Source organism: Camelus dromedarius, chromosome 1 (genome assembly GCF_036321535.1).
Source record: "Camelus dromedarius isolate mCamDro1 chromosome 1, mCamDro1.pat, whole genome shotgun sequence".
Classification (NCBI taxonomy): domain Eukaryota; kingdom Metazoa; phylum Chordata; class Mammalia; order Artiodactyla; family Camelidae; genus Camelus; species Camelus dromedarius.
This window is the reverse complement of record NC_087436.1, coordinates 39,549,361-39,574,439: the sequence shown is the minus strand read 5'-3', so window position 1 is coordinate 39,574,439 and position 25,079 is coordinate 39,549,361. Positions and strand designations below refer to the sequence as shown.

The 25,079-nt window shown below is 35.0% G+C and overlaps 1 protein-coding gene and 1 long non-coding RNA gene across 3 annotated transcripts in view; one reads left to right on the top strand and one right to left on the bottom strand.

The window, feature by feature from the left end:
- The window catches only part of LOC105093636 (uncharacterized), a 697,614-nt gene that overhangs the window by 642,483 nt on the left and 30,052 nt on the right, over positions 1 to 25,079 (bottom strand). The window lies entirely within an intron of this gene.
- LOC105093638 (N-deacetylase and N-sulfotransferase 3) overlaps positions 1 to 25,079 on the top strand; it is a 131,676-nt gene that overhangs the window by 95,247 nt on the left and 11,350 nt on the right. Inside the window, exons 6-11 of the mRNA XM_031466854.2 lie at positions 6,071 to 6,253; positions 8,432 to 8,528; positions 12,732 to 12,855; positions 16,740 to 16,914; positions 20,659 to 20,829; positions 22,209 to 22,318. Of these exons, the coding sequence (XP_031322714.2) occupies positions 6,071 to 6,253; positions 8,432 to 8,528; positions 12,732 to 12,855; positions 16,740 to 16,914; positions 20,659 to 20,829; positions 22,209 to 22,318 (860 nt within the window). The remainder of the gene's footprint in view (positions 1 to 6,070; positions 6,254 to 8,431; positions 8,529 to 12,731; positions 12,856 to 16,739; positions 16,915 to 20,658; positions 20,830 to 22,208; positions 22,319 to 25,079) is intronic.

The window sequence follows — 25,079 nt, the reverse complement described above, 5'->3', positions numbered from 1 at the left end:
GAACTTACAATCTAGACACAAATAAAAGTAGTTTTAAAATACATAATACAAGCTAGAGTGAAAAAAAAGTCAGAAATGGAGAGGAGAGTATAGCTCGGTGGTAGAATATATGCTTCAGCATGCACTAGGTCCTGGGTTCAACCCCCATGATCACCCCATTAAAGAAAGAAATAAACCTAATTACCTCCCCTCAACAACAAAAAAAAATTTTTATTGTTTTTAATATCAAAAAGACTAAAATTGGGGGGCTTAATTTTTTAAAAGATTTGCATCTGCCTAGAGAGATCTGAAAATGTAGATGTAATACTCTGGATTCATAGGATTGGCATAAGTATAAACGTAAGGCAGTGTATTCTGGAGAGAAGACACTGCACAAGCAACGCGTGGAGGTAGGTGTGTCCAGGTGACACTGGGGAGCAGTAAGCAAGGCAAGCTGACTGGTGCCCTGAGCACAGGTAAGACTGGAAAGGTATCCTGGGATCGTGGTGTAATTTAGGATGACATCCTGAATTTTAGTTAATTCAGAAGAGTTAATAGCTCTTAAGACTACAATTTTAATTTTAGTTATTCAGAGTTATTAGAGGTTTGAACTGGGAAATTACAGAATTGGAGGCTCAGGCCCAGTGTCTCATTAGAATAACCTTCTCCTCAGAATGTTTTACTTATTTTCCAGAGACGTGCTCGTGTAATGAAGTAGTATCTTGACAGTGGTGAAACTCATATAGTTTTCATGGTAATAAAAATGAAACTTCTACAGTTTGATCACAAGCCCATAAAAATAAACTGTTTTCCTTATTTTTTCCCCTAACGAGGTTAACTACAGTATGCTTGTCTTCTTCCACAGGACCTTTTAAATGCTATGAAATAAAGTAAAAATGAAGCTGAAAAGCATTCTTTTACATAGAGAAGTTGTAAGATAATATGCATCTGAGAGATGCATGTGGAAATGAAGACGAATTTTGCTTGGTTAAAAAATAATAATAATAAACAGGATTGAAGGGGATTTGGGAACTAATTGTACATGTCTGTATGGACCAGTTTTTTGGGGATTTTTTTTTAAGCAATCTTCTGTGCAACTCCACACACTTGTCAGCCAACCGGAAGCCCTCCAAAGTCACAGCCAAGGGCACTTACTAAGTTGTTCTTTGTGCCAGGGTTAGCTCTAAGTCTAAAACATCAAAATGTATTTATAAACTTCACAAGACATGTTTGTTTGTAAAATGTGTTCAAAAAGACCACTACAGAAAATGATGGCTTTTGGTGAACAAAATCCTTTCAATGAGGATAAACGATGGGTCTGGCCCATTTTCTTCAAGTGGTATTCCAATGGCTCCTGCATCAGGAAACACAGGGATGATTCTCTAAAATGCAGGTATCAGGGCACCCTCCAGACCTAGAAAAGCAGAATCTCTGAGGATAAGGCCCAGTGAACTTTTATAAACTTTCTAGATGGTCTGTATATATGCTAAGGCTTTTGAATCTTTGGTCACCTGGAAGGATACCAAAACAAAACAAAACTGGTTGGCTGAAGGACAGAGGTAGGAGGCAAATTTTTTTACTGTAAACTCTTTTGTGCCTTTTGAATTCTGAATTTTTCACAAACAAGACTTAAAAAGAGAATCGTGCCCCACCGTGAACCAGTCAGAGGAGCATGTGGCAAATAGGTTAAGAAAAATGTTTGTGGATTTGAACTGAGCAACAGGGTCAGAAATGGCATAGTTTATAATAAATGTTGTAAGTAACATACTTTTTATACACCTTAACTTCCTCTCCCCTCCCCCTAAAAAACAGAATAATTACTTTTTTTTTCAACTGATTTTGCACCAGGACCCATGGTTTTGCTCCTTATTCTTCTCAGTAATGATTCATCTATCTCCGCTACCCGGAACTCACTAGATTCACGTGGCCGTGGCTGCAAAGTGTAGATAAAGCTTCCCATATCTTTTCTCAGCTACACTCTTACAATTGGTTTACATTTCTCATAAATGCCAGTATAGATGGTATTTGATACTTACCTTTTACCTTTTACAGAAAAAAAATCATAAATAAGTATCTTGTTATACAAATCTATGTCTATCAAGCTAGAAAGATTTTTTTTAACTGCTAATCAGATAAACTTTATGACTTTAGCAGTTTCCAACAATTTGAGTTTTAACTAGCTGGGTAGTGTCTTGGATAACAACTAATTATTTGTAGGGTGCTTACAGCAAAACCTGTCATGGAAATGCAATTTACCTTTTTTTTGACATTTTCCTTCTCATTGAATTCCTTATGTATAGTAAAGATAACTTACTCTGATACAGCCAATCCTTTTTTAAACAAAACAAACAAAACCCCTAAGTTCTGAAACACTCTTAAAATTATAAAGGCATCTTCTTTAGAGAAAGACTAATATCTACTTTCCCCGAAATGGCAACCTTTTCAGGCTGCTTCTTTGTTTCTTTCTATTCTGTGCAGAAATTGTTGTCAGGTAAGGAACTGCCAAGAAGTAAAGTGACACTACAGTTGTTGTCCGTCAGAACAGAAATAAGAAGAAATACTGTCTGGAAAGCAAGCTAATTTTTTTTGAATTATAGTTTACAGTATTGTGTCCATTTCTGGAGTACAGCATAATAGTCTAATCATACATATACATACATATATTTGTTTTCATATTCTTTTTCACTATGGATTACTATAAGATATCGAATATAGTTCCCTGTGCCATACAGAAGAAACCTGTTTATCGGTTTTATATATAGTAGTTAATATTTGCAAATTTTGAACTCCAAATTTATCCCTTCCCACTCCCTCTCCCCTCTAGTAACCATAAGTTTGCTTTCTATATCTGTGAGTCTGTTTCTGGTTTGTAAATAAGTTCATTTGTGTCATTTTTTTTTTACCAAAACCTTCTCATTGCACCTGTCCTATTATTTGTTGCGCATACCTTTCTAACTGAAAAATAATAAAGAAAACTTGGAGAGGTTATTAGTTCAGCAAAACATACATACAATAAATACTCCATGGGTAAAGAGAAAACTGTGATTCACCCTGCAAAAATAAGTTTAAAAAGAAACTGAAGTGTTTTATATCCTGACCAATTATACTCCTCTTACAGCATTGTATTTCTTTAAGAACACAAAGCAAATCCCAAGTTGAGTCCAAAGTCTAGAAGTGTCGCAAGGTGACACGCATTACAAAACCATCACTTTGAAACATTCCTTTTGTTCATGGTGCACTTTGCATTAAGTTAAGGTAGATATATAAAAATAGAATTGAAAACCTAGGAAAGTTTTCCTCATGGTTGGAGGTTAAGTAGCTTTTCTTTTATAAGATTAAATTCAACACCTTATAAGTATTAAGCAGAAGCAATGTCATTAGCTAGCTTATAACTCACTTTGGGTCACTTCTGTTTTTACCAGAGAAAGTAGCCTTTTTCACTTTCTAAACTCATAGAAGTAAAAAAGTGGCACTCTGCTGTAAATGTCAGAGCATAAAATGCTTTCCAAAGTTGAAAAGTAAATTCAAAGGGAGATCAAACATATTAGTATCAGGAAGTCACACAGTATCACTAAATTTTTCTTTGTCTGTCCAATACAGATATTATTCAAGTGAAATACAGACATAGATTTTTTGATAAATCTTTCAAAAAATAAAGCAAGAAATTTGAACTACTGGCTAACCAGATTAACATATACTTTTTTTTACATTATATGAAAAAAATGTTAATAGAAAGGAAACTTGAAGTATCATTTTGCCATTGTTATTGGGCGCCATTAAAAAATGTGGCATATAAAACAAATGATGAAAGACTGCCTCTAACAGACATTAAAAAAAGAACTTCCAAATTTAAGTATGATTCTCTTAAGTCTCTCAATAGCCTACTGTTTTGATAAATTTTGGAAGAAAAAAGGAGGTGGGGAGGGTCAAACAATTGAAGCTACTATAAAAAAATAACCAGAAGATTAAATTTTAAAAGATTAATTTTTCACAAATACCCCAAAAGTCTTACTTATCAATTCCATGACTGCATCAGTCTGTTGGCAGCTATTTAAAATCACCCTCAAAGTATTTTGTCTGTGAAAGTGCTAAGATTTAAAATATATGCAGGCAGAGTGAATAGAAACACAATTAAATATCCTTGATCACACTGAAGGTTTTCATGTGAAAGTCTGCAGGATTTGTTCTGTAGAATATAGGATATCATTGTTTCCTCTTATTCATAGTTGTAATTATATTTTTTTCTGATTCATTATATCAGACCTTTCTCTCATCTCTGCCACTTTACCTCAATACATTTTCTTGAATGTTTTTTTTACAGTCTCTTAATGAATGAGTCTATTATATTATTATGATGATTATAATAACCATTATTACTATTCACTCATATGGCTATATATTTTAGGAAAGTATTATTACCACATGAATTATTTTTATGATCTTTTTATGGCAGCATAAATGCCACAGTGGTTTTCATTGTCATTGAAAATCTTATACAGAATTATTTCCACTTGTTAACACTAACCAACAAAAACTATTTGCATTCACTTAAAATTAGTAGCTTTAAAAATTTCTGTTCTACACGTTGCCAATTTAATTAAACCTACAGAATTCAAATTTACTTTATTATAAGAAGTTCCCCATGAGCATCTTACACTGTTGGTGGGAATCTAAATTGGTGCAGCCATTATGTAACACAGTATGGAGGTTCCCTGAAAAACTAAAAACAGAGTTACCATATGATCCAGCAATCCCACTCCTGGGCATATATCCAGAGAAAACGCTAACTTGAAAAGATACATGCACCTGTTTACAATAAGATACACAGCAGCCCTGTTTACAATAACCAAGACATGGAAGCAACCTAAACGTCCATTGACAGATGACTGGATAAAGAAGATGTAGTACATATATCCAATGGAATACTACTCAGCCACAAAAAAGAATGAAATAATGTCATTCGCAGTAACATGGATGGACCTAGAGATTATCATAGTAAGTGAAGTAAGTCAGACAAAGACAAATACCATATGATATCATTTATACATGGAATCTAAAATATGATACAAGTGAACTTATTTCCAAAACAGAAGTAGACTCACAGACATAGAAAACAAACTTATGGTTACAAAAGGGGAAAGGGGGTAAGTGAGAGAGGAATAAATTAGGAGTTTGGGATTAGCAGATACAAACTACTATATATAAAATAAACAACAAGGTCCTACTGTATAGCACAGGGGACTATATCCAATATTCTGTAATAAACCATAATGGAAAAGAATATGAAACAAATATACATATATATAACTGAATCACTTTGCTGTATACCACAAACTAGCACAACATTGTAAATCAACTATACTTCAATAAAAAATTTTTTTAATAAATAAAAAGTTCCCCATGTTTGCTATAATTTTTTCCAATGCATGGATTCAATCTAGGACACCTGCTCTCATAGGAAAAGTTTATTTTATCTAGACGAGCATTGAAAACTTTTCTTAAAGGAGGTAAAGGAGGCTTATTGGGAATAGTAGATGCAATACATATGTACAAGGGTTTCAGAGTGTCATTGACGGAAAACAGTTGAGAGTTATTTTAGTAGAAATTCAGTCACTAGTCTTTTGTCATTATGACCTCTAATAAATACAAATCAGAGCATTTTTAATTAATGCTAATAATGACAATTCATTGATAATTTATACCCCTTAACTCTACGTACTGCATTACAAACTAAATTAAGTTGATTGAAATTACAAAATCCCAGTCTCCTGGGATCCTACTGCCTTGGAATTATGCATAGTTCACATATCATGAGGCATCAATCTACTTGCATCAACATGGGTATAAGGCAGTTTTTGTTATGAAATACATTAAAACTTCAGACAAGAAATGCTCATTAGGTCTTGCTAATAACAAATCCTCCAGTGTGCATTAATATAGTGAGAATATTTGGGATATGTCCAAAATTCAAAAACATGTCATGATTCTAAACCCTGTGCAAAGACTTAAGAAAAACTAACATTGCTATGATTGCACTGCCCCCTAGGGTTAAAATAATGTGTTTACACTGAAATTCATTTGCCTTTTTCAGATCAGCATTTTCATGACCCATTTGTCCAACTATGGAAATGACCGACTGGGATTGTATACCTTTGTGAATCTGGCCAACTTCGTGCAGAGCTGGACCAACTTGCGACTTCAGACTCTGCCTCCAGTGCAGCTGGCTCACAAATATTTTGAGCTCTTTCCTGATCAAAAAGACCCTCTCTGGCAGGTAGGATTGGGTCAATAATTTCTATACTTAATAAATCCCACAGACATATCTTGGAGTTCTATGAGGTTATCCAAATATGAAAAGTGAAGGCATCTGGGAGGAGAAAATAACGTACATTTTGAAAATGTCAGTAGATTTGAGAAACTTCATAGTGGGCCAAATTCTCTGTGCGCATGCCCATTAGAAATTATGGAATTCTGAAAGCTCAGTGAGGGATTCAGTGGATGCAATGTCTTCAGTCAGGAGTGAGGAATCAATTTGCAGATTGCAATAGGCTAAAACAGCAGAAGATGGTTTCGGAGTGTGTTAGGCAGGTTACCAGCTTGTTAGCCTTGAGCATATTCCATACCAATGACTAAATGACGTTAGAATGGTAGGTGAGATGAGTTCAGAACTGAGAACTGCCTCTGAACTAGAGGGCACGTCAGCAGCTGCAGAATATAGGCAGCTTTCAAAAGTATTGGTCAGGAATTACTTTGGACATGGGGAAGACGCTTAGTGGCAAAAGCATTGAGCTTCTTAAGTGAAAATGTCACATAAATATGGCATATTCAGACTGCTCTAGGCATAACCCAGATTTCAAAACTTATACTCTCATGTGTCCTAGAATTGCAAAAACATACTTTGAGCTTAAACTGCCCACTCCTGGACCTGGAGAAAGTAATCATCTTAGCGCCTAACCACATCATGCTTATTGTGTGTCAGACTGGGTTCTTTACATATGTTAATTCATTTAATCCTCACATCTACCCTATATGGTAGGTATAGTTATTATCCCCATTTTACAGGTGAAGAACCTGGGGTACAGAAAGACTGAGACACTGAAGCAAGGTCACACAGCTACTATATGACAGAGTGGGAACGAGTTTCAGGCCACCTGGCTCCAAAGAATGTTACTGACAGAGCTGATGGAATAATAATAACAATCTTCAGAAGTAGAAATCAGTAAATTCACAGATTGAACTTGCAGTAAGCTCAGCACTAACATTCTCTTCATTTAGTTTGACCTTGAGCTTATCACCTCCTGGACACAAACAGATAACCCCCAAAAGAAACATAACTACACATTTTAGTAGGTTAAAGTTGGTGATTACAGAATTATCATTGCATATTATTTTGCAGTTAAGATTAAAAAAGACATATTTTTTATCTTAAACATGATGAAACATCACAAAATGTTAGCCCCTGGAAAGACATGCAACTTCCCTGCTAATTTAATCCCTTATATTTAAACTGAAATCATTATTATTTTAGGTGAAACCACTTTTTTCCTAGAACAACAGTCAAAAAGAATACCCTCACTTTAGCCTCATACTAAATAAGCAAGTTTGTTTAACTGCTCAAATTTACAGTAATAATTGAATAGAAATAGAGTGTTGTCCTATTTGCCTATTCCTGAAATAGTTTTAAGGGTGCTGTTAATTCTTTACATAATATGTACGTTGTAGTTAAAGTTAAGGACATTCTAGATACATCCTGCACAGTAAGTTTGGTTTAAGTACCATAGACCAAAAGCAGATTCCCTAACGTAGTAATTCACTCTCATTTTACCCTTTTGTTCTAATTTACTGCTTTTTGGCATCAGAGTCTGTAATGTTATAGTTTTACACATACATTTACTGATCTTTGAAGGCAGCTGAAAGGAATCTACTATCTCTTTAAATAGTATTATTACTGTGAGATCCATATCCCTTTGAAGCACAGCAGGAAAGCTCAAACAGAGTTACTTAGAATAAAAATTTGACACCTTATATTTCACTTACTTACTGAATGCTGAGAGTGTATCTTCTTTTATGTTAGCGGGAAGCACAGTCTCTGCCCAACGCTCACTGTTTTAAAACAGATACCACACACACACACACACACACACACACACACACACAAAATTAAGACACAGACATGCCAACTGCAGAAAATATATTAAACCCTCAGTGCTGTGAGGCTGTTAACCCATAATGGAAATGTCACCCCTCCCCCACTGCCTCAGTAGACACGCAGCTTCAGGATGGAAAAGAGTTATTTGAAATCTTCCATGAAGCCACTTCAAGGCTTGCATTTAAAAGAAGGAGCCACATACCCTTGTTTCCTTGGATCGTTTTTCAAGGACAGAAGATGAAACACTCTAGTACACAATGGGCACTCACAAAAAATACATCTCTGCATTCTTCTCCTGTTTAGAATCCCTGTGATGACAAACGCCACAGAGACATTTGGTCTAAAGAAAAAACCTGCGATCGCTTACCAAAATTCTTGGTAATAGGACCCCAGAAAACTGGTGAGAACTTTTTATGTTATGATTAACCAAACAGTGTAAAAATCTTGATGACTGGACAATGAGTTCTTGTCACAATGACATCTCAAACTTCCTATAAACATTGATGAATGTGTAACACATTTTATTCTCTAATATAATCTTCATTGAGCTCAATAATGTGCTTAAAGGCTTGCCAAAGTTTTAAAGTAGAAAGGATAAAAATAGATGTCACACAGTTTGAATATCCAGCAGTCAGTTTGGTGGCAAATATTATTTTTTCCCCAAAGATCTTAATTGAAAAGTGTTGTTATTAACATTTCTAAAATCAAAACTAATCATGTGTTTGGAGAGTGACTGGCAAGATTTCATCAAAAGTCAAGATGGAGACATAATAAATACCTCTGACTTGTCCAGAACTTTAGCCTCTTTCTAGCATTTTCCTGATATGGTTTATTTCTAAACTATTTCTTGCAGGGATGACTATTTTCTAGAAGTCTGTAAAGGTTGTTTGACAAGCAGAATTCCCAGACATAAACAAAACTTTGCACTAAGAAAGGTATTTATCCATCCCCAGGAGAAATCTTTTACACATTTTCTTAAACTAGTGTGCAATTTTTTCCCCATAAACTTCTTGTTTCTGTAAGAATCAGTATTAAAATGAAGCCCAGCAGAAGCTTTAAAATGCCAGACATTCATGCTGTAGCCCGCATAGTAAATTATTTGGGGCTCTTCATTTCTAGCTTCACAGAAAACAGTCATTTCACCACATCCCTTCCAAAGGGGAATACACTCCCTTTCCTCATTTCTTTAGACATAATTGGGGAGAATTCTATGTAACACAGACAGTAAGTTTAGCCAGTTCATTTTCATAGTCCCATTTACAAATATCAATCTGAAAACAATAATAAACATGGCAAACACTTCTCTTGTCCTTATTTCACTTGTCCTTATTTATTTAAAGTCAAGGAGCAACTAGAAAAACATTTAAACTGAAGTCTCCTCTGTGAACTCCCACTGTCATCACATTGCTCTGTCGTTAATGAGCATCTTCTCTGAAGCTTGGCATGTCAAGTTTGCTACAGAAAGCCCTGCAGGATAGGCTTCCTCTGGTGTTGCGCCAGATATGCAGATATGTTAATATCACGGTTGGATGGCAGAATTAGTACTTGTCATCTGAAACTCAACTGGGTTTCCAAATGTTTGTTCCAATTTGTATATGATGTTTACCTTTGGAAGGGAATTTTTACCTCCTTTTTATAGAAACTGAATTTTTCCCCAGTTTTCTAGAGGTATAATTTACATGCAATGAAATTCATTCATTTTAAATGCACAGCTTGATGAATTTTGGAAATTGTACACAGTGGTGTAACCACTACAATACTCAAGGTTTAAAACACTTTTGTCTCCCTAAAAAGTTTCTCCATGTCTTTTTCCAATAAATTCCCCACCCCAATCTCAGTCACAGACAACTTTCTGCTACTATAGTTCTGCCTTTTCTAGAATTTCACATATACGGAAGCATGAAGTGTGTAATCTTTTGTGTTTGATTTCTCTCACTTAGCATAATGCTTTTGAGATTCATCTATATTGTTGTACATATTGATATTTTATGAGATTATTTTTAAATAGACAAAAATATCTTCTTATATCAGTTCCATAAAAATTAAAGAGCTTCATTTTTAACTTTAGTTTTGCCAAAAGTATTTTTCTGAATAATGTTGCATAGATGTATAATCATCTGGATATCCAAATTTTTCACTGTTGAAATTAACAGAAATATAAAAACTCAAGCATTTTTTTGAATGTGTTTGTCTATGATTATGTAGTTGAGACACACACACAGGACAGTTTATTCAGACCCAAGAATATGTGTAGGTAAAGACAGAATTCAGAAACCACAACTTAATTTTTTTTCACAGCTTAATTTTTTGACCACTGATAATTTACAGTATACCTTTTACTGATTATGCAAATGATTAGATCATATTCATTTTCCATTTGTCTTATTAATGTTCATCATGCTATTAAAAGAGCAAACAACATAATCTAAGACAGTTCTTAAAAATAAAATTCAGAAAAGAATGTTATCAGTAGATCTAAGAAAGGAATTTATCTCCTTTTCTCTCACTGTAATAGCTATTCTATCTTTACAAACAATATTCTTTTCCATTTTTAAAATGCATTACTGAATTTCATCTCATTAAAATTGTAATTTTAAAAAATACCTCACTAATATTCAGATATGGAGCTATTTAGATCCTTTCACATAGATTATCTCACTTGACCCTAGAAAAACACTGATAGCTAAGTATTTTCTTCCCCATTACACAAATAAGAAAACTAAGACTCAGGTTAGATACTTTTCGTTCAAGTTCACACAACTGGTAAGTGCTAGAAATAAAACCCCTGATCCTAGAAGTTACCTGACTCTAAAGATCATGCTCTAGAAAGCTTTATTGTACTATGGATTTTAAGTAATGGAACATTTTTGTTTCCCAGTAAGTTTTGGATTTTGTCCCACATTTCTGCTAAGTCAAGGATTCTCAAACTGTGCTAAATCAGAAACTCTGGGATAGGGCCCAGTTCTCTGTATTAACAGCCCTCCAGGTGAACCTGATCCATGCTAAAGTTTGAGAACCACTGTTTTAAGTCAAGCTTGTGAAGAACATTTTTACTTCTTTATCGTGGATTGCTATGTTTCATTCCCTATAATTATCCATGATCATAGATAGAATGTTCATTGTTTGGCTCAGATATAATCTAGGAACACTGCCTCTTCCACCTCATTGTTTTAGACAATACTGCTGTTGACGGAGTTATTTTAACAATTTTTTGTTGTTGTATTGATACGGTAGATATAAGTACAGTACTAAACAAAGCTTATCAGACTGATGAGAAAATTTAAAATTTGGTACAGATAGCAGCAAAATACTAAAACTAAGCAAAGTTAGAACAGTAATTTCTCCAAGTGAGAGATCTATTATAAGGCCATTGCTAGCTGTTGACCTGGAAGGCAATTAACACGTCCTGCTCCACCAGATTGTATAAGAATGTAAATCACGTTAAAGTAGAGAAGTGGAAACAGAGGGTATATTTCTCCCTCAGGGATACTGAATACATAGAGTAGAAATTTTTTATTATGATCTTATAAACACAGTTACAGTTGCAAGCATCTGGTTAAGCACCTAAACTCAGACTGCCTTAATCTCTCCTGTAGCAATATGACTAAGTTACAACCTTTTGCTTGTAATTTAGGCTCTAAAACACTAATTTAACAATTTAATACATTGCTCACTTTAAAAAAAATCACACCCTTGTTCTCCAATTAGTCACAAATCTATATGGGTACCTGTGATATGCCATTCTGTTTCCAAAAATGCAAATTTTGTTAATTATGTCACTAAAAAAGGGCACCAATTTTTTTTCAAATTTAGCAATTTAAACAATTTTGACACTACTTTTTATAGGTATGTAAGTATATTCACAGTTAAACTTGCTGAAAGTTTAAATTCTGTCTCAAATTCAACAAGCTTAGTATTGTATAGCACAGAAAACTATAGTCAATATCTTGCAGTAACCTATAATGAAAAAGATTATGAAAATGAATATACGTATGTATGTCTATGACTGAACTATTATGCTATATCCCAGAAACTGCCACAACACTGTAAACTGACTATACGTCAATGTAAAAAATAAATAAATACAACAAATGAAAATGAAAAAAAATGTTAATAAGCTTTCATAGGCCTAGGAAGAACTTCATAGGGGAGCCCAAGTATTAATTTGATAATATAATCTTATATTAAATAATGATAGCTTTCATTTATATGATGCTTTATTAATATCAAAATATATTTAAGTACAATATGTCTCTTCGTCCTCAGAGAAAGCCTAGGAAATAAGCACAGCAGGTGATTTTCCACTAATAAGCCAAGACAGAAAAGCTAAAAGCTAAAGTCACAGACCAAGTCAGTGACTGAGCTGAGGTCCAAAGCAGTCCTCCCAGTTCCTGCAACAGGCCTCTTTTCACATCACACTATCCCTGTATTTTAGAATTCACTTCTTTTAAATGCTGGTTATCTATTCAATTTAATTCAAGGGGTACTTATATGTATCTGTTTGGATCATTGTAATATTTAGCTTATTAATGACTTTGAAATGCTAATAGTAGGACACTGTGTTTTCATTTAATTAATCTCCAAACCTCTGTTGTCTTTTCAGGAACCACTGCTTTGTATTTGTTCCTGGTTATGCATCCTTCCATCCTTAGTAACTCCCCCAGCCCAAAAACCTTTGAGGAGGTACAGTTCTTTAATAGAAATAACTACCACAGGGGGATTGATTGGTAAGATGGGTTATTAGTATAAATCTAAAAGTATATGTACTGTGCACAGTATAAAATTAGCGCTAATATTTAATATAAGCATACAAGTTTGTAGCCACAAATAAGCGTTATCCTCTGCACCTCGAAAACTGATGGAATAACATGAAGGAGCACAAAAATTATTCATAACAAACTTTTCTCAGTTTTTATGAAGGGACTTGTCGCCTCAAAAGACTTACATGGAATTTCAATTTGCATTAATTATCTTTGATGGTAATCACAGATATAAAGTCAGAGAAATACCTAATACCTAGGAATTTCATTCCTCTCTACTCTTAAGAAAGCACTTTCATAGCTTTCTGTTCTTGTGCCCTTTGCATTAAAGTGATGCTACAATTCACATACAGAATTGTCTACTTTGCTTTGGTACAAAAGGTCAATAAACAGAACTAGACATATGTAGGTATTTCATGAGTAGTAGAAGCTATCAAAAAGCTATCAACACTATACAAAATTTAATTTTTGGCCTTGAAATTAGAAATACATCAACCATCTTAGGAGAAGAGTTAAATTAAAATTAAAAGTTAAAATGTCAAATATACACAAAACATATTAATATAGTAGGAAGAGGTGTGGCAAACAAACATGTTAGTCATAAATGTATCTAGAAGTCTTTCTGTTAAGGTATAAATTCTGGGCAGAAAGTGGTATAAAAGAGTAAATTCTTATAATAATTCTAGAGTATGAGCATAAACATTTTGCATGTAGTTTAGCAGAAAGGTGTTCTATATTAGCCCCTCTTGTCAAATTGTATGATCTCTATTTTATACATATCAACCCCTTCAAGGTTTGCTTGTCAGTAGTCCAAATGCAAAGCTAAAGAAGTGGACTGAGTATAATCTGAGTACCTACTAGGATTTACGTACATTTTAATTGTTATGTATTTCCGCGCCAGTTTTTCAGGACAGTGCTTGACACTGATTAATTGGGTGGTGTTAAGCAACAGCTGTGAGAACCAAGAAACCATCAACTGCTTCAGCTGCTGTTTGCCCACTGACTCAAATATATATGCTTGTATATAGTAGAATAAAATGACGTTAACATCAGGACTAAAGGGGGTGATTAAAACCTGCTTTAGAAGTGGAGAGGAATGCAATGCTACTTGGATTCCCTAGGACTTAAGAATATCTCTGAGAATATTCAATTTTTTTAAAAAAGCTGTTCATAAGCCAGTGTATAGGCACTGTAACAGGAACAAAAAGTCCTTTAAGCAGTTTACAAAGAAATGGCATAAGTAGGTTGAAAGCAAAGGAGCAATGAAAGATTTTAATTACAAATCAGTAAAAACATCCCAACTGCAAATACTTTTGACTGACAAATTATATGTTTAATAAAAGGCAATTAACACGAATAACAAGTAATAGTAACTGCAAATGTCAGTCTATTAGCAATAACTACAGCTTTGCTCTCAAGGACATCAAATGTATCCACTGTCCTCTGGCTGGCCTTGCCTCTCTATGAAGCATCAGCCCCTCAGCAGTCCCTTTAGGACCACAGAGCCACAGGGTTGGATATTACGTGTCTCTGTGTATCAGGGCCACTTACAGAATTAGCCTAGGCACAGTTAATCTGGAGACAAGGATCTGTTCTTGGAGAATGGGGTAGAATCAGGGCTGCCTTAACTAACAGGCAGCTTAAACACAGGGTTAGGGCACAAGCAAAGCAGGGCAAATGAAAATGAGAAAACTCCATCTTAGATAAAATAGCTAAGATTTGTGATCAGGATTCCTAAGAAAATGTTTGTTTGATGCGAACAGTTAAATTTTCTACTTTTACAGTTTGGTATTATTTTTTATAATTACATGGGGATGCAGTGGCAGGTTGGAGGGATATATAGAGAGCCATCAAATCCTGTTAACATTTAGGACCTCTAAACATCTTAATCCGGCTTTGAGTAAAATCACTTGGAAATACAGGGTCAACCTAAGAAATAAATAAGTGTGGAATGTTACAAAAATCACATCTTTCAGTTAAAAAAAAAAATGCTGAGGTACTATGGGAGTAGCAAATGAGGCAGGCATTTAGTTTTGACACCCAAAATTTTAAACCACTCTGGTTTGCTCACCAGTTCTTTGAGCAACCTGAATTCATATTCTCCAAATGTGGACCCATTTCCGCCCTGAAGATAGGAAGCTGAACTCTTTTTATTTTCTTATTTATTCATCAGACATTTTTCAAGAGTCTATAAGTACCAGCCACTATACTAGAAAAACATGAGCACACAAGCAGACAAGAACTGGACCCTGCTTTCTCTGTGAGCCTCTGGCCCAGGGGAAAACCAATACATTATAGGTCCAAGATCCAGAAATGCATGATGTTTTCAAGGCCTAAAGTATTGTAGATATTGAGGACTACTGGGAACAGTTTTTTAAAATTAAAAGTTAACTGAATTCAGTACCTTCTGCCCTTCTTTTGTGATTTTTGGAGCCTTTCTCAGAATAAGCAAGATTGAGACAAGCCTGTACCAAATAAGATACCACCAGACATTTGGTATGACCTTAGCACCCCTGGAACCAGTGTGGGCATCTAAAAAGTATCCTGATATTTGGCACTTTCTACAAATAGAATATACACCAGAACAGACAGCAGATCAAACTTTGCAAAAATTTTTGTGCATGTCTTTACCCCAAAAGAAAAGGACTCCAGAATGACATATCACCAATAAAGCAATTTCCAGAAAACATAAAAGGATTTCTGTACTGCCCTGAGTTTCAAGATATCACTTTGTTGTACCAGTCAAACTCTGTAATATGACAACTGGAATCCTACTAGAAGCTTTACTATGTGACTGAAAGAAAACAGCACACTGCAAAAAGAAGTCATCACATATATGTTAATGACTCTCATTCAGTAATTATTGAACTACCTTATCTTCGTAGCCCAAAATCTTAGTGGCTTATGAATTGAAGAGGGTGTGGGTGGAGGGTGAGGCCATTATCATAAAATGTAAGGAATATCGAAGTTAAATTTGCATGTTCTCTCTAATAAGGCCCCTTTTCCTCTGAAAGATTTTCCTTGGTGCTTCAGAAATACCTATTATCATATGCTGAATTCATTTATATTTGACATTTTACACAAATAGAATATTATATAAAATCTATTATGTCCTACATTTCTGAGCTTGAGGCCACAGGTATTCCTGTGTTCACTCTGCTGGTGATTTAAATTCTGACCTCAGTTAAGGATACAGGAACTGACCTTGGAAATTTTGATAGGATTTTCATCTGGAAATATGTACATACTTTTTAAAATTTATAATTATTCTAAAGGATATAAATGGCTATACACGGAAAAAATTAACCAAATAGGCAGTGTTTATACCAGATCTGGTCTGTACTTTGGTACTTTATAGTTGAATGTAGCAGTAGCATAATACATTAGTAGGAATGAAATTATTTTACTTATGATGAATTTAAAAAAAATGTTTTGTCTAAGTTCTTTTAAAATGCCTTTGAACTGTACATATTATTTGTTTTGATCAAGTTTTCTTTTTGGTTGAGCACTCATATTTTTCTCTGTAAAACAGTTCTGTATTTAGATCCATTTTATACAGCTAGACTGATTATTGTTGCAGTTTGATCATTCTACATGTACATTTTCGTTCTCATACCTTTCTTCCTGATATTAAGCAGAAAAAAAAATGTATTTAGGAAAGCATTTTCAAAATACATTGTTAGTGTTCCTGTATATTTTTTCCTTGCTAATTATGTGGGACAAATGCCTTAAAGAAAAAGGCTTTTGTTTAGGAAACAAATGAATTTGTTTGTGGGACACCTTTAACATCTTCAGTTACCAGAGTATGAATATAAACCAGAGTCTTATTTTGAGAAATATTCCTTTTCTAGGTATATGGATTTCTTCCCTGTCCCATCTAATGTTACTACTGACTTTCTGTTCGAGAAGAGTGCCAATTACTTCCACTCAGAGGAAGCTCCTAAAAGAGCAGCTTCTCTGGTCCCCAAAGCCAAGATCATCACCATTCTCATTGACCCATCAGACCGAGCATATTCCTGGTACCAGGTAAGGAAAATACAGACAGAATACAGCATGTAGAAGCGGAGTATGGAGAAGATGGTTTTCAGCAGTAGCCACCACCTTAGGATTTAATAAAAGAGAAGATTTGCTAGTTTATATCTGCAGAAACGTGAATAATTTTTTCTCTGTTTCTGTGGTGAAACTTACTCCTTAAGTTTTTATTAATTTTGCATTTAATAAATGCAATGAAGAAATTAAAATAGAGCAAACAAAATATTATATACTTGTACACATATCTGTGCTTCTGTACATCTGCATTTGAAAAGTAAAATGTAACCTAAAATTATTATTTTCATCTAATATGTGTATAATGCTGCTTTTATCATCTCAGTTGACAGATGAGGAATATAACTGATTCCCCAAAGCAGAAGTCACAGGTTTTTTTCTGAAAAGGACCAGAGAGTAAATATTTCAGGTTTCACAGGCCATGTGGTTTCAACTCTGCCATTTTATTGCAAAAGCAGCCATAGAAAATACTTAAATGAATGACTTTAGCTGTCTTCCAATGAAACTTTATTTATGAAAACAAACAGCAAGCCAAATTTAGCCCATGGGCCATAGATTGATGACCTTGAGTCTAAAAGAACTTAAATAACTGCTTGTACTCAAGAAATAACTTAATAGCAAAACTAAATATAAGAAAATATAGGAATTCTCTGAAAGAAGATGTGGTGTGTGTGCATGCACTCAAACACACACAATGGAATATTATTCAGCTGTAAAAAAGAATGAAATAATGCCATTTACAACAACATGGATGGACCTAGACATTATCATACTAAATGAAGTAAACTGGATGGAGAAAGACAAATATCATATGATAATCACTTATATGTGGAATCTGAAACAATGACACAAATGAACTTATTTACAGAACAGATACAGACTCACAGACATAAAAAACAAACTTATGGTTACCAAAAGGGAAACAAGGGGGAGGGATAAATTAGGCATGTAAGATTAACAGATACACACCACCATATATAAAATAGATAAACAATAAGGATTTACTGTATAGCACAGGGAACTATATTTAATATCTTGTAACAGCTATAATGGAAAAGAATCTGAAAAAGAATAGATACAAAAAATAAATATATATATGAACTTGTCATACTGAAAGCCCACCCATTGTCCCCTGTTCTAAGCCTCTTTCTTATATACTCATTGCTGTTATATTTCTGATGTTGGTCAGAACCTAGCACAGAAACAATCACTTTGAAATAATTTAACAGACTCTAATCATAATACTTGTACATTAAATACATTTTTATTTTAATAAATCATTAAAAATAACATGAAAAAACTGTCCTAGTGATATTTTATTAATCATCAAATGGAAAAAGTTCAATAAAAAGCAGTCAGAATTAAATATAAGAACATAACAAAATTAACAGTCAGTGTCTTTAGTCTTTAGGATCCTTAATTATCATTCGTGTTTTGTAATTTAAAAACCACCTTCCTAATGTCCATGTGTTCATCCATTCATTCAATTATTTTAATGACCTCCTTGTGCAAAGTATTGTTCTAAGTGTGATTTGAAGGTAAATTAATAAATATGGATGCGGTGCTCAAGATTGCCTTCAGTCTAATTGGAGAAATATGTAAAAATAACCAGTGTATAAATCAGAAAGTATTAAGTGACAGACTTCTACAGAGTGATAAAGCCCACCCAATAAAGACCACCAGGGACACAAGTTAGGTATATTAACAGGCTGCAGCAGAGGAGCCTGAACACTAGAACTATTGGGCATTTCCTTAAAAAAGGGAAGGATTTGTAAGGGGGAAAATTTAGGTAAAATTAAATTGGAATATTTGATAGCGCAAGCAGGGCTGTGTGTCCAAGGGGTTATAGGGAGGTCAGGGCTGAAAAGCAGACGAAGGGTCCTATTTCCTTGGAAACTATAAAGTTAAGATAAATGCGGAATGTTATGTCCAAAAATCTCTTATCTGAAACTGCACAGGGGTTGCAAAAAAGGCTGCTTCTCTGTATCAAAGTGACCCACAGAGCTCTGATCCTCCAGGCAAGAGCAGGAGGTTCCATCCTCACTGATTTCAAACATCTCCATCCCTGACAGTCGATATTAGAGAATAAAGTTTCTCAGCATGGGGTCCTTTTGTTATTTAACAAAAGCAGTTTTTCCACAGAAACAGACTCACAGACATACAGAACAAACTCATGGTTACCAGGGAAGAAAGGGGATGGGAAGGCATAAACTGGGAATTTGGGATTTGCAGATACCAACTACTACATATAAAATAGATAAACAATGAGCTTTTTCTGTATAGCACATACAATGTCTATAGTCAATATCTGGTAGTAACCTATAATAAAAAAGAATATGAAAAGGAATATATGTATGTATATGCGTGACTGAAACATTATGCTATACACCAGAAATTCACACCATATTGTAAACTGATTATACTTAAAAAAAAAATGTTTAAAAAAGAAAAAAACAGTTTCCCCAGGTTCACAAAAGAAAGAAGATTGTCAGGAAAGGTTTTGTGGCTGGGACAGAGTGGGAAAAGGTCATATAAAGCAAATGGGATCTTAGATAGGCATGTTGATAATACTCTGCATAACAGGGAATGAGACATCCCGGAAAGCCAAAATCACAATTCCACACTAATCAGTCATGCCAAACTCCTGGAGCCATCAAGTCAAAAATACAGCAAATTGCAAACTGACTGATTTGATCTTGCACCTTTTACCTTTTCCACTGGGTATCTGGAGAAAAGAGAAATAAGCCCTAATTGACTCAAAGAGAAAGAAGAAAATTGGAGTGTGGCAACCACTTAGCCTTGAAAAATTGAGAATTTGCTGAAAAAGGAATTTCAGGGCTGCAAGCTAACAAAATGTCCTAAATATTACAAATAAATCACTCCACAGTGGCAAAACGCAGGCCTTAACAAAGTCTAGTAGAGTTTGTAGTATAGTAATTTGAATCTCAATTGCGGCAAATTTGCTATTCAACTCAATGTGGTAAAAACATCCACAAACCCACCACTAAGCCTGAATATTTATTGGTCAATTTAGGGAAAAGGTGATTTCCTCAAACCCCTGGGCCTTAGCCTGAGCTATTATGAAACACTTTCCTATTTGGATTGCTGCTTTCTGCATTTTCTGTACAATAAGTGATTCTGATTCATCGCAAAGGTTACCATTAGGTAAAATAACCTTGGCTTTTAGATGCTAGGTAGTACCTGATAAAAGCTGTGGATTTCAGATAATGAACATGTCAGAGTTTTCAGTAGTTTCTCCATTTATATGGCTGATAGGGCTTTTCTAATCTAAAACTGCATTACCAGATGGAGCAAAACTGTCTGGCAGAACTGGTAGAGTGCTCTGTGCATTAAGGATATTCACTGGACATAACAAATGATTTCTTATGGGCCGAAAAGAGGGCATTAATGCAACTTTCAAAAGTTTACTTGCAGAATAAAATATATACACGAAGGAAATGACTCCGTAAAATTGGTGAAGGAATCCTTATCAGGAATTCCACCTCAACCAAATAGTTCTCAAAAATACATTCTCATCAGCGTCATAACTTTAAGTCCTGATGCTCCAAGCAAACATTTCCATCCTTTATTAATTGCAAAACAAGTAACTCTCCAGCAGAGAGGCACTCCTTCCTTTAGCTTTGTGACTTGTCACAGAGATTGGTTTTTAATTATTTATACCTAGGGTTCAAGTTAGTTTCATTATCCACCTTTTCATCATAGCATCAGCGATCACATGAAGACCCCGCAGCTCTGAAGTTCAGCTTCTACGAAGTGATCTCAGCCGGGCCCCGTGCACCCTCCGAGCTTAGAGCCTTGCAGAAGAGATGCTTGGTCCCAGGGTGGTATGCCAGCCACATCGAGAGATGGCTTGTTTATTTCCCTCCCTTTCAGGTATTGAGCAATAAGAATTTACATCATGTTACAATCTCATTAAGTTGATGACTTTGCCTCTAGGAGAGAGGAAATTTTTACTCAATAAAACATTACTAGCTTTTACTCTTTAGTTGTAAATGAGACCCTGGCAAAGAATATCGGCAGAGGTTAAAAAAAAAAATAAAAAACTATCTAATTTTCTCTCTAGAAGTATTTCAGGATAATTCTCCCTGTCCTATTTTCTAGTGCATACCTTTCCTGATTGTAAAGAGATTCAGAAGCGTGATACTCCTGATTCTTATTCTGAGAATAAAGCTTGAGAATCTCTTAACAAGGCAAACACTGTTTTGCTTAATTAAGTGCCATTATTTCCCTTTGAACCACATTGCTGAATTTTTCATAAGTCCTCTGTTTTTTTTGGCTTCCCTGCTTCCCTCTTTTGCCTAGATTACAAAATTAGCCCCTACATTGGATTGCATAAAGCAGTCCAGTCACATCAGTCATGGGGTATGCCTAAGTGTCTAGAGCCATGCTATCCAAAGTGATACCATATATGCAACCATATATGGCTATTTAAATTTTTATTAAAATTATATAAAATTAAAAATTAAGTTCCTCAATCACATTAGCCCTATTTCAAATGCTCAGTAGTGACCTGTTAGTCACCACAGCTGGAGAACATGTCCATCATCGCAGAAAATTCTATTGAACGATGTTGGTATAAACTAAATAGAAATATTGGAGAAGAGGTATAAGCAAGAATTGCCTTCCAAGCTTTATGGTCCTCCATCCAGGCTCCTGGCATTTTATCTTGCTTAGTTCATCCCCTTTCTTCATCAGAGTAATAAGCAAATTCCTACTTTAAGTCTGTTGAGGAACTTACGTTCCCTTTCAGGTTCTCTGAGAGTCTTATCTTTTACTCCAAATGGATTTTCAAAGCTTTCTAAAAACTTTACAGTGCTTCTCCTTTGAATGGAATCACAGAAAGTGACAGTCCTCAGTCTCACTGTACCTGGTCTTATAACCTCTCGTTTCCTACAATGCTCCTTCCCGACTTGAATCTTTTTTTTGTCTCTTTTTAAACTTGGTTTCCGCTTGTGATTTTGTAGTCCCAATTCTTAAGTTCTCTTGGTACCTTCAAATGGCTTTTTTGTTTTCATTGTGTTTGCAGGACTCCTCAGACTACAAAACATGAGTGCATTTCATTAGTGTGATTTATTTTTTATTCCAGGTCATTAATGAGGATGGCCTGGTTATGTCTTAACAACAACGCATGTAAATCCCCTTGGTACAGTGTCTCTCGTTGAATAAATTCAGAGTGCAGAATTTTTTTTATTGTACGGTGACATGTCTTTTTTCAATGTGCATTGTCTTTTTTTATTTCCTTGGTAATTTAGTTGCTAATTATCGATGGACAACAGCTAAGAACAGATCCTGCTACTGTGATGGATGAAGTCCAGAAGTTTCTAGGCGTTTCTCCTCATTATAATTACTCAGAAGCTTTAACGTAAGTTTATATTCTAATTAATTTATTGAAGTTTCAGCAAAGACCTGATTTTCAAGAAACTGTAGTTTGGTGATGCAACTGTTGAGTTACCTGTTCCTTACCTCCTGATTATTTTCCAGTTGACCTTAACCACTTGGGAAAGAACATTTCAACAGTGTGGCAAAGAAATGTCCAAAATCCTCTATTGATTTCTAACTATGAAAGATTTCCCCTGGAAGGAAAGTAGAGGAACAAAACTGTTGTAACTCTTAAGACTACAACTAATCTTATAAGAGGCTACTTAAAATAAGTCTGAGTCTATTTAAAAGACAATACTGGGACGTCTTGGAAGTATAAAAGGGTGATTTATGAACTCCTCTCTCTTATGTGTAATTTTCAAAAACAATGTCATACAGCAAGAAATAGCCCAATAGATGACTGAATAGGCAGACACAAATGTGCTATGATTACTCTTACACATTCTTGCATTGTTTCCTTGTCTTTTCCCACTGTAGGTCTGACCTTGTCAGGCCTCAGCAGCTTCAGCTCCTGTTTGGTTTTCTTTCACTGGTTCCATCTAAATTTCCTAGGTAATCAACTCTCATCTGGGTGGGGACCAGGGTGAGGCAAGAGAGGCACTAGGATTTAAGCAGGCACTCCCTGTCAGGACTCTACAGATGCCTGAGAGTGGATGCCTCTCTTACCTCACCTTAATCCTCACTCTGGACTTGATCTGGCATTTTACATCAGACCTCCACCTTGCTTTGTCCATTTATAATGGTTGCCAATCAGTTACGAGGGTGCCTTTGTTCCTATTTCATATGCAACTGGAACAAGTTAACTGTTAGATCCTGAGTTGGATGAGCCGTGGGCCTGGCTCTCACTATAATATATATATATTTAATTTTAGAGTGATAGACTGAGCTTTAAAGAAACCAGGTAAGACTCTATTGTGGAATTCATCCATTGTGTTTCACAGTATAAAATGCAGTTCTATAGGTCAACTGATATCCTCTTTTCATCGCACTCTTTATGCTACAGCAGTTTAGAAAGTGAGAGGCAGGATTCCTTTCACCACCCCTTACAGTAAAAGATTGGCAGAAAAACATCAAATACTGTGTACATCTTGCACAAATCATATGTAGAGACGTAAGAGAGACATTTTGATTTCAAGAACAAAGGAATAGTTGGTACTTGAGTTTTGAGCTTCCCTCCTAAGAGTCATTTACTTTGTTGTTACTATTAACCGTCTGACCTCTGTGTTTTCTGTCGTGTGAGTACTATCAGAGCTTTGTAGAGCTTAGTTGAAGTACTAACACAGACACCAGCCTCAGGTATTTAACTTTCAGCTTGACCTTAAAGAAAGCCGAGTGATTTTTGCTTCAATTCGCAATTCAAGTCCACTTTCTGCTTTGTATCTTTTTAAGGATCTCTTAGAAAAGAAAGCTTTTATTTTCTAAACAGTTTTCTATTTCAAGTTAGCTTATCTTTGGGTGGTCTTTTTTTTATAGAGTATCTAGCAAAGCACTGTATTTCAGGAAGAAGGAGTGGAGTATTCCAAAAAGACATAATCTCTTTTTCTTACGGAATGGTCCTTGACCTGCATGCTGTGGATTTGTCCCCTTCGCATCCATCTCAGCGGCAAGCTTTTTATTCACTGCCACTGCCAAGTTAAGGGAGTGTAAACTTAAGAGAAATTAGTATCAAAGCAACATACTATATACAAAGAACCGTGGGTCACTTTGCACCTGGGATATACCTGGCTAAAATTACCCCTTATGTGATTGTCTAGCCTGGTTGGGGGCTCAGTGGGTGAAGCAGCAAGATAAGATGTGTGTAGTCTCTGAAACCACAGTATCTGGTCCCACAGGGCTGCCCAGTCACTCACCCTGCTGATAGAGATAATGTACTGCCATTCAGTTTCTTTTTATGCTTTCCTGTCAATCCGTTGGCCTGACACACCTTGTAAAAACCAGCAGTGTACCTGTTGTAGAATATTTGGAATTTCCTGTCATTGACTTAGGTCTAAATCCTCCTTCACCCATGCCCTTTGCAGTTACTCTGAATCCTGCCCTTAAAATTTAGTTACTCTCACTGAAGTAACTGTACAGGTAAATTGTTTCTGTGGTACGTCGGACGTGTTGGAGATGACTGGGTGCATTAAATGTATGTTCTCAGGAATGACATTTGTTGCTTCATATTTTTCCTACTAGTGATGAAAACTACCTCTTTGCTGCTTTAAAAAATTAAAGTCCTCTAAGAATATACTGAACTCCAAACAGATATGAATTCTCAACTAACCACATAAATCCAGTTCTTTGCACACAGTAGAATAAATGAATGAAACTAGGTCTGTGCAAAGGTTTGCCATGCAATCTTGGCATAAAAGAGTACTCCAATTTAAGAAATCTATAAACTTATTATCTTTAATACTAAAAAAGAAATCCAGTTTCAGAAGTATTTTCAAGAAAAACAGCAATAAATTTCCATTGTTAAGAGTGTTATTTATTCCTTTTCACAATCACTACAGAAAGTGTTCATACAGTCATGGGTAGTCTAAAATATCTTAAAATCACTTAGTGCCGTCATCAAGGATTTTAGAGGACATATTGAAGATGTAAAAAAAATCTGATTTTCTTGAGTGTGGTTGTGATCTGAAATAAGCAGTATAAGCTTTAAAATATATAAATGGGAACTTTCTCATTCAATTACGTAAATTTACATTTTATAATTCTTGTTCAATATAACCTTAATCTCTAAATTATAAATAGAATTGATAAAC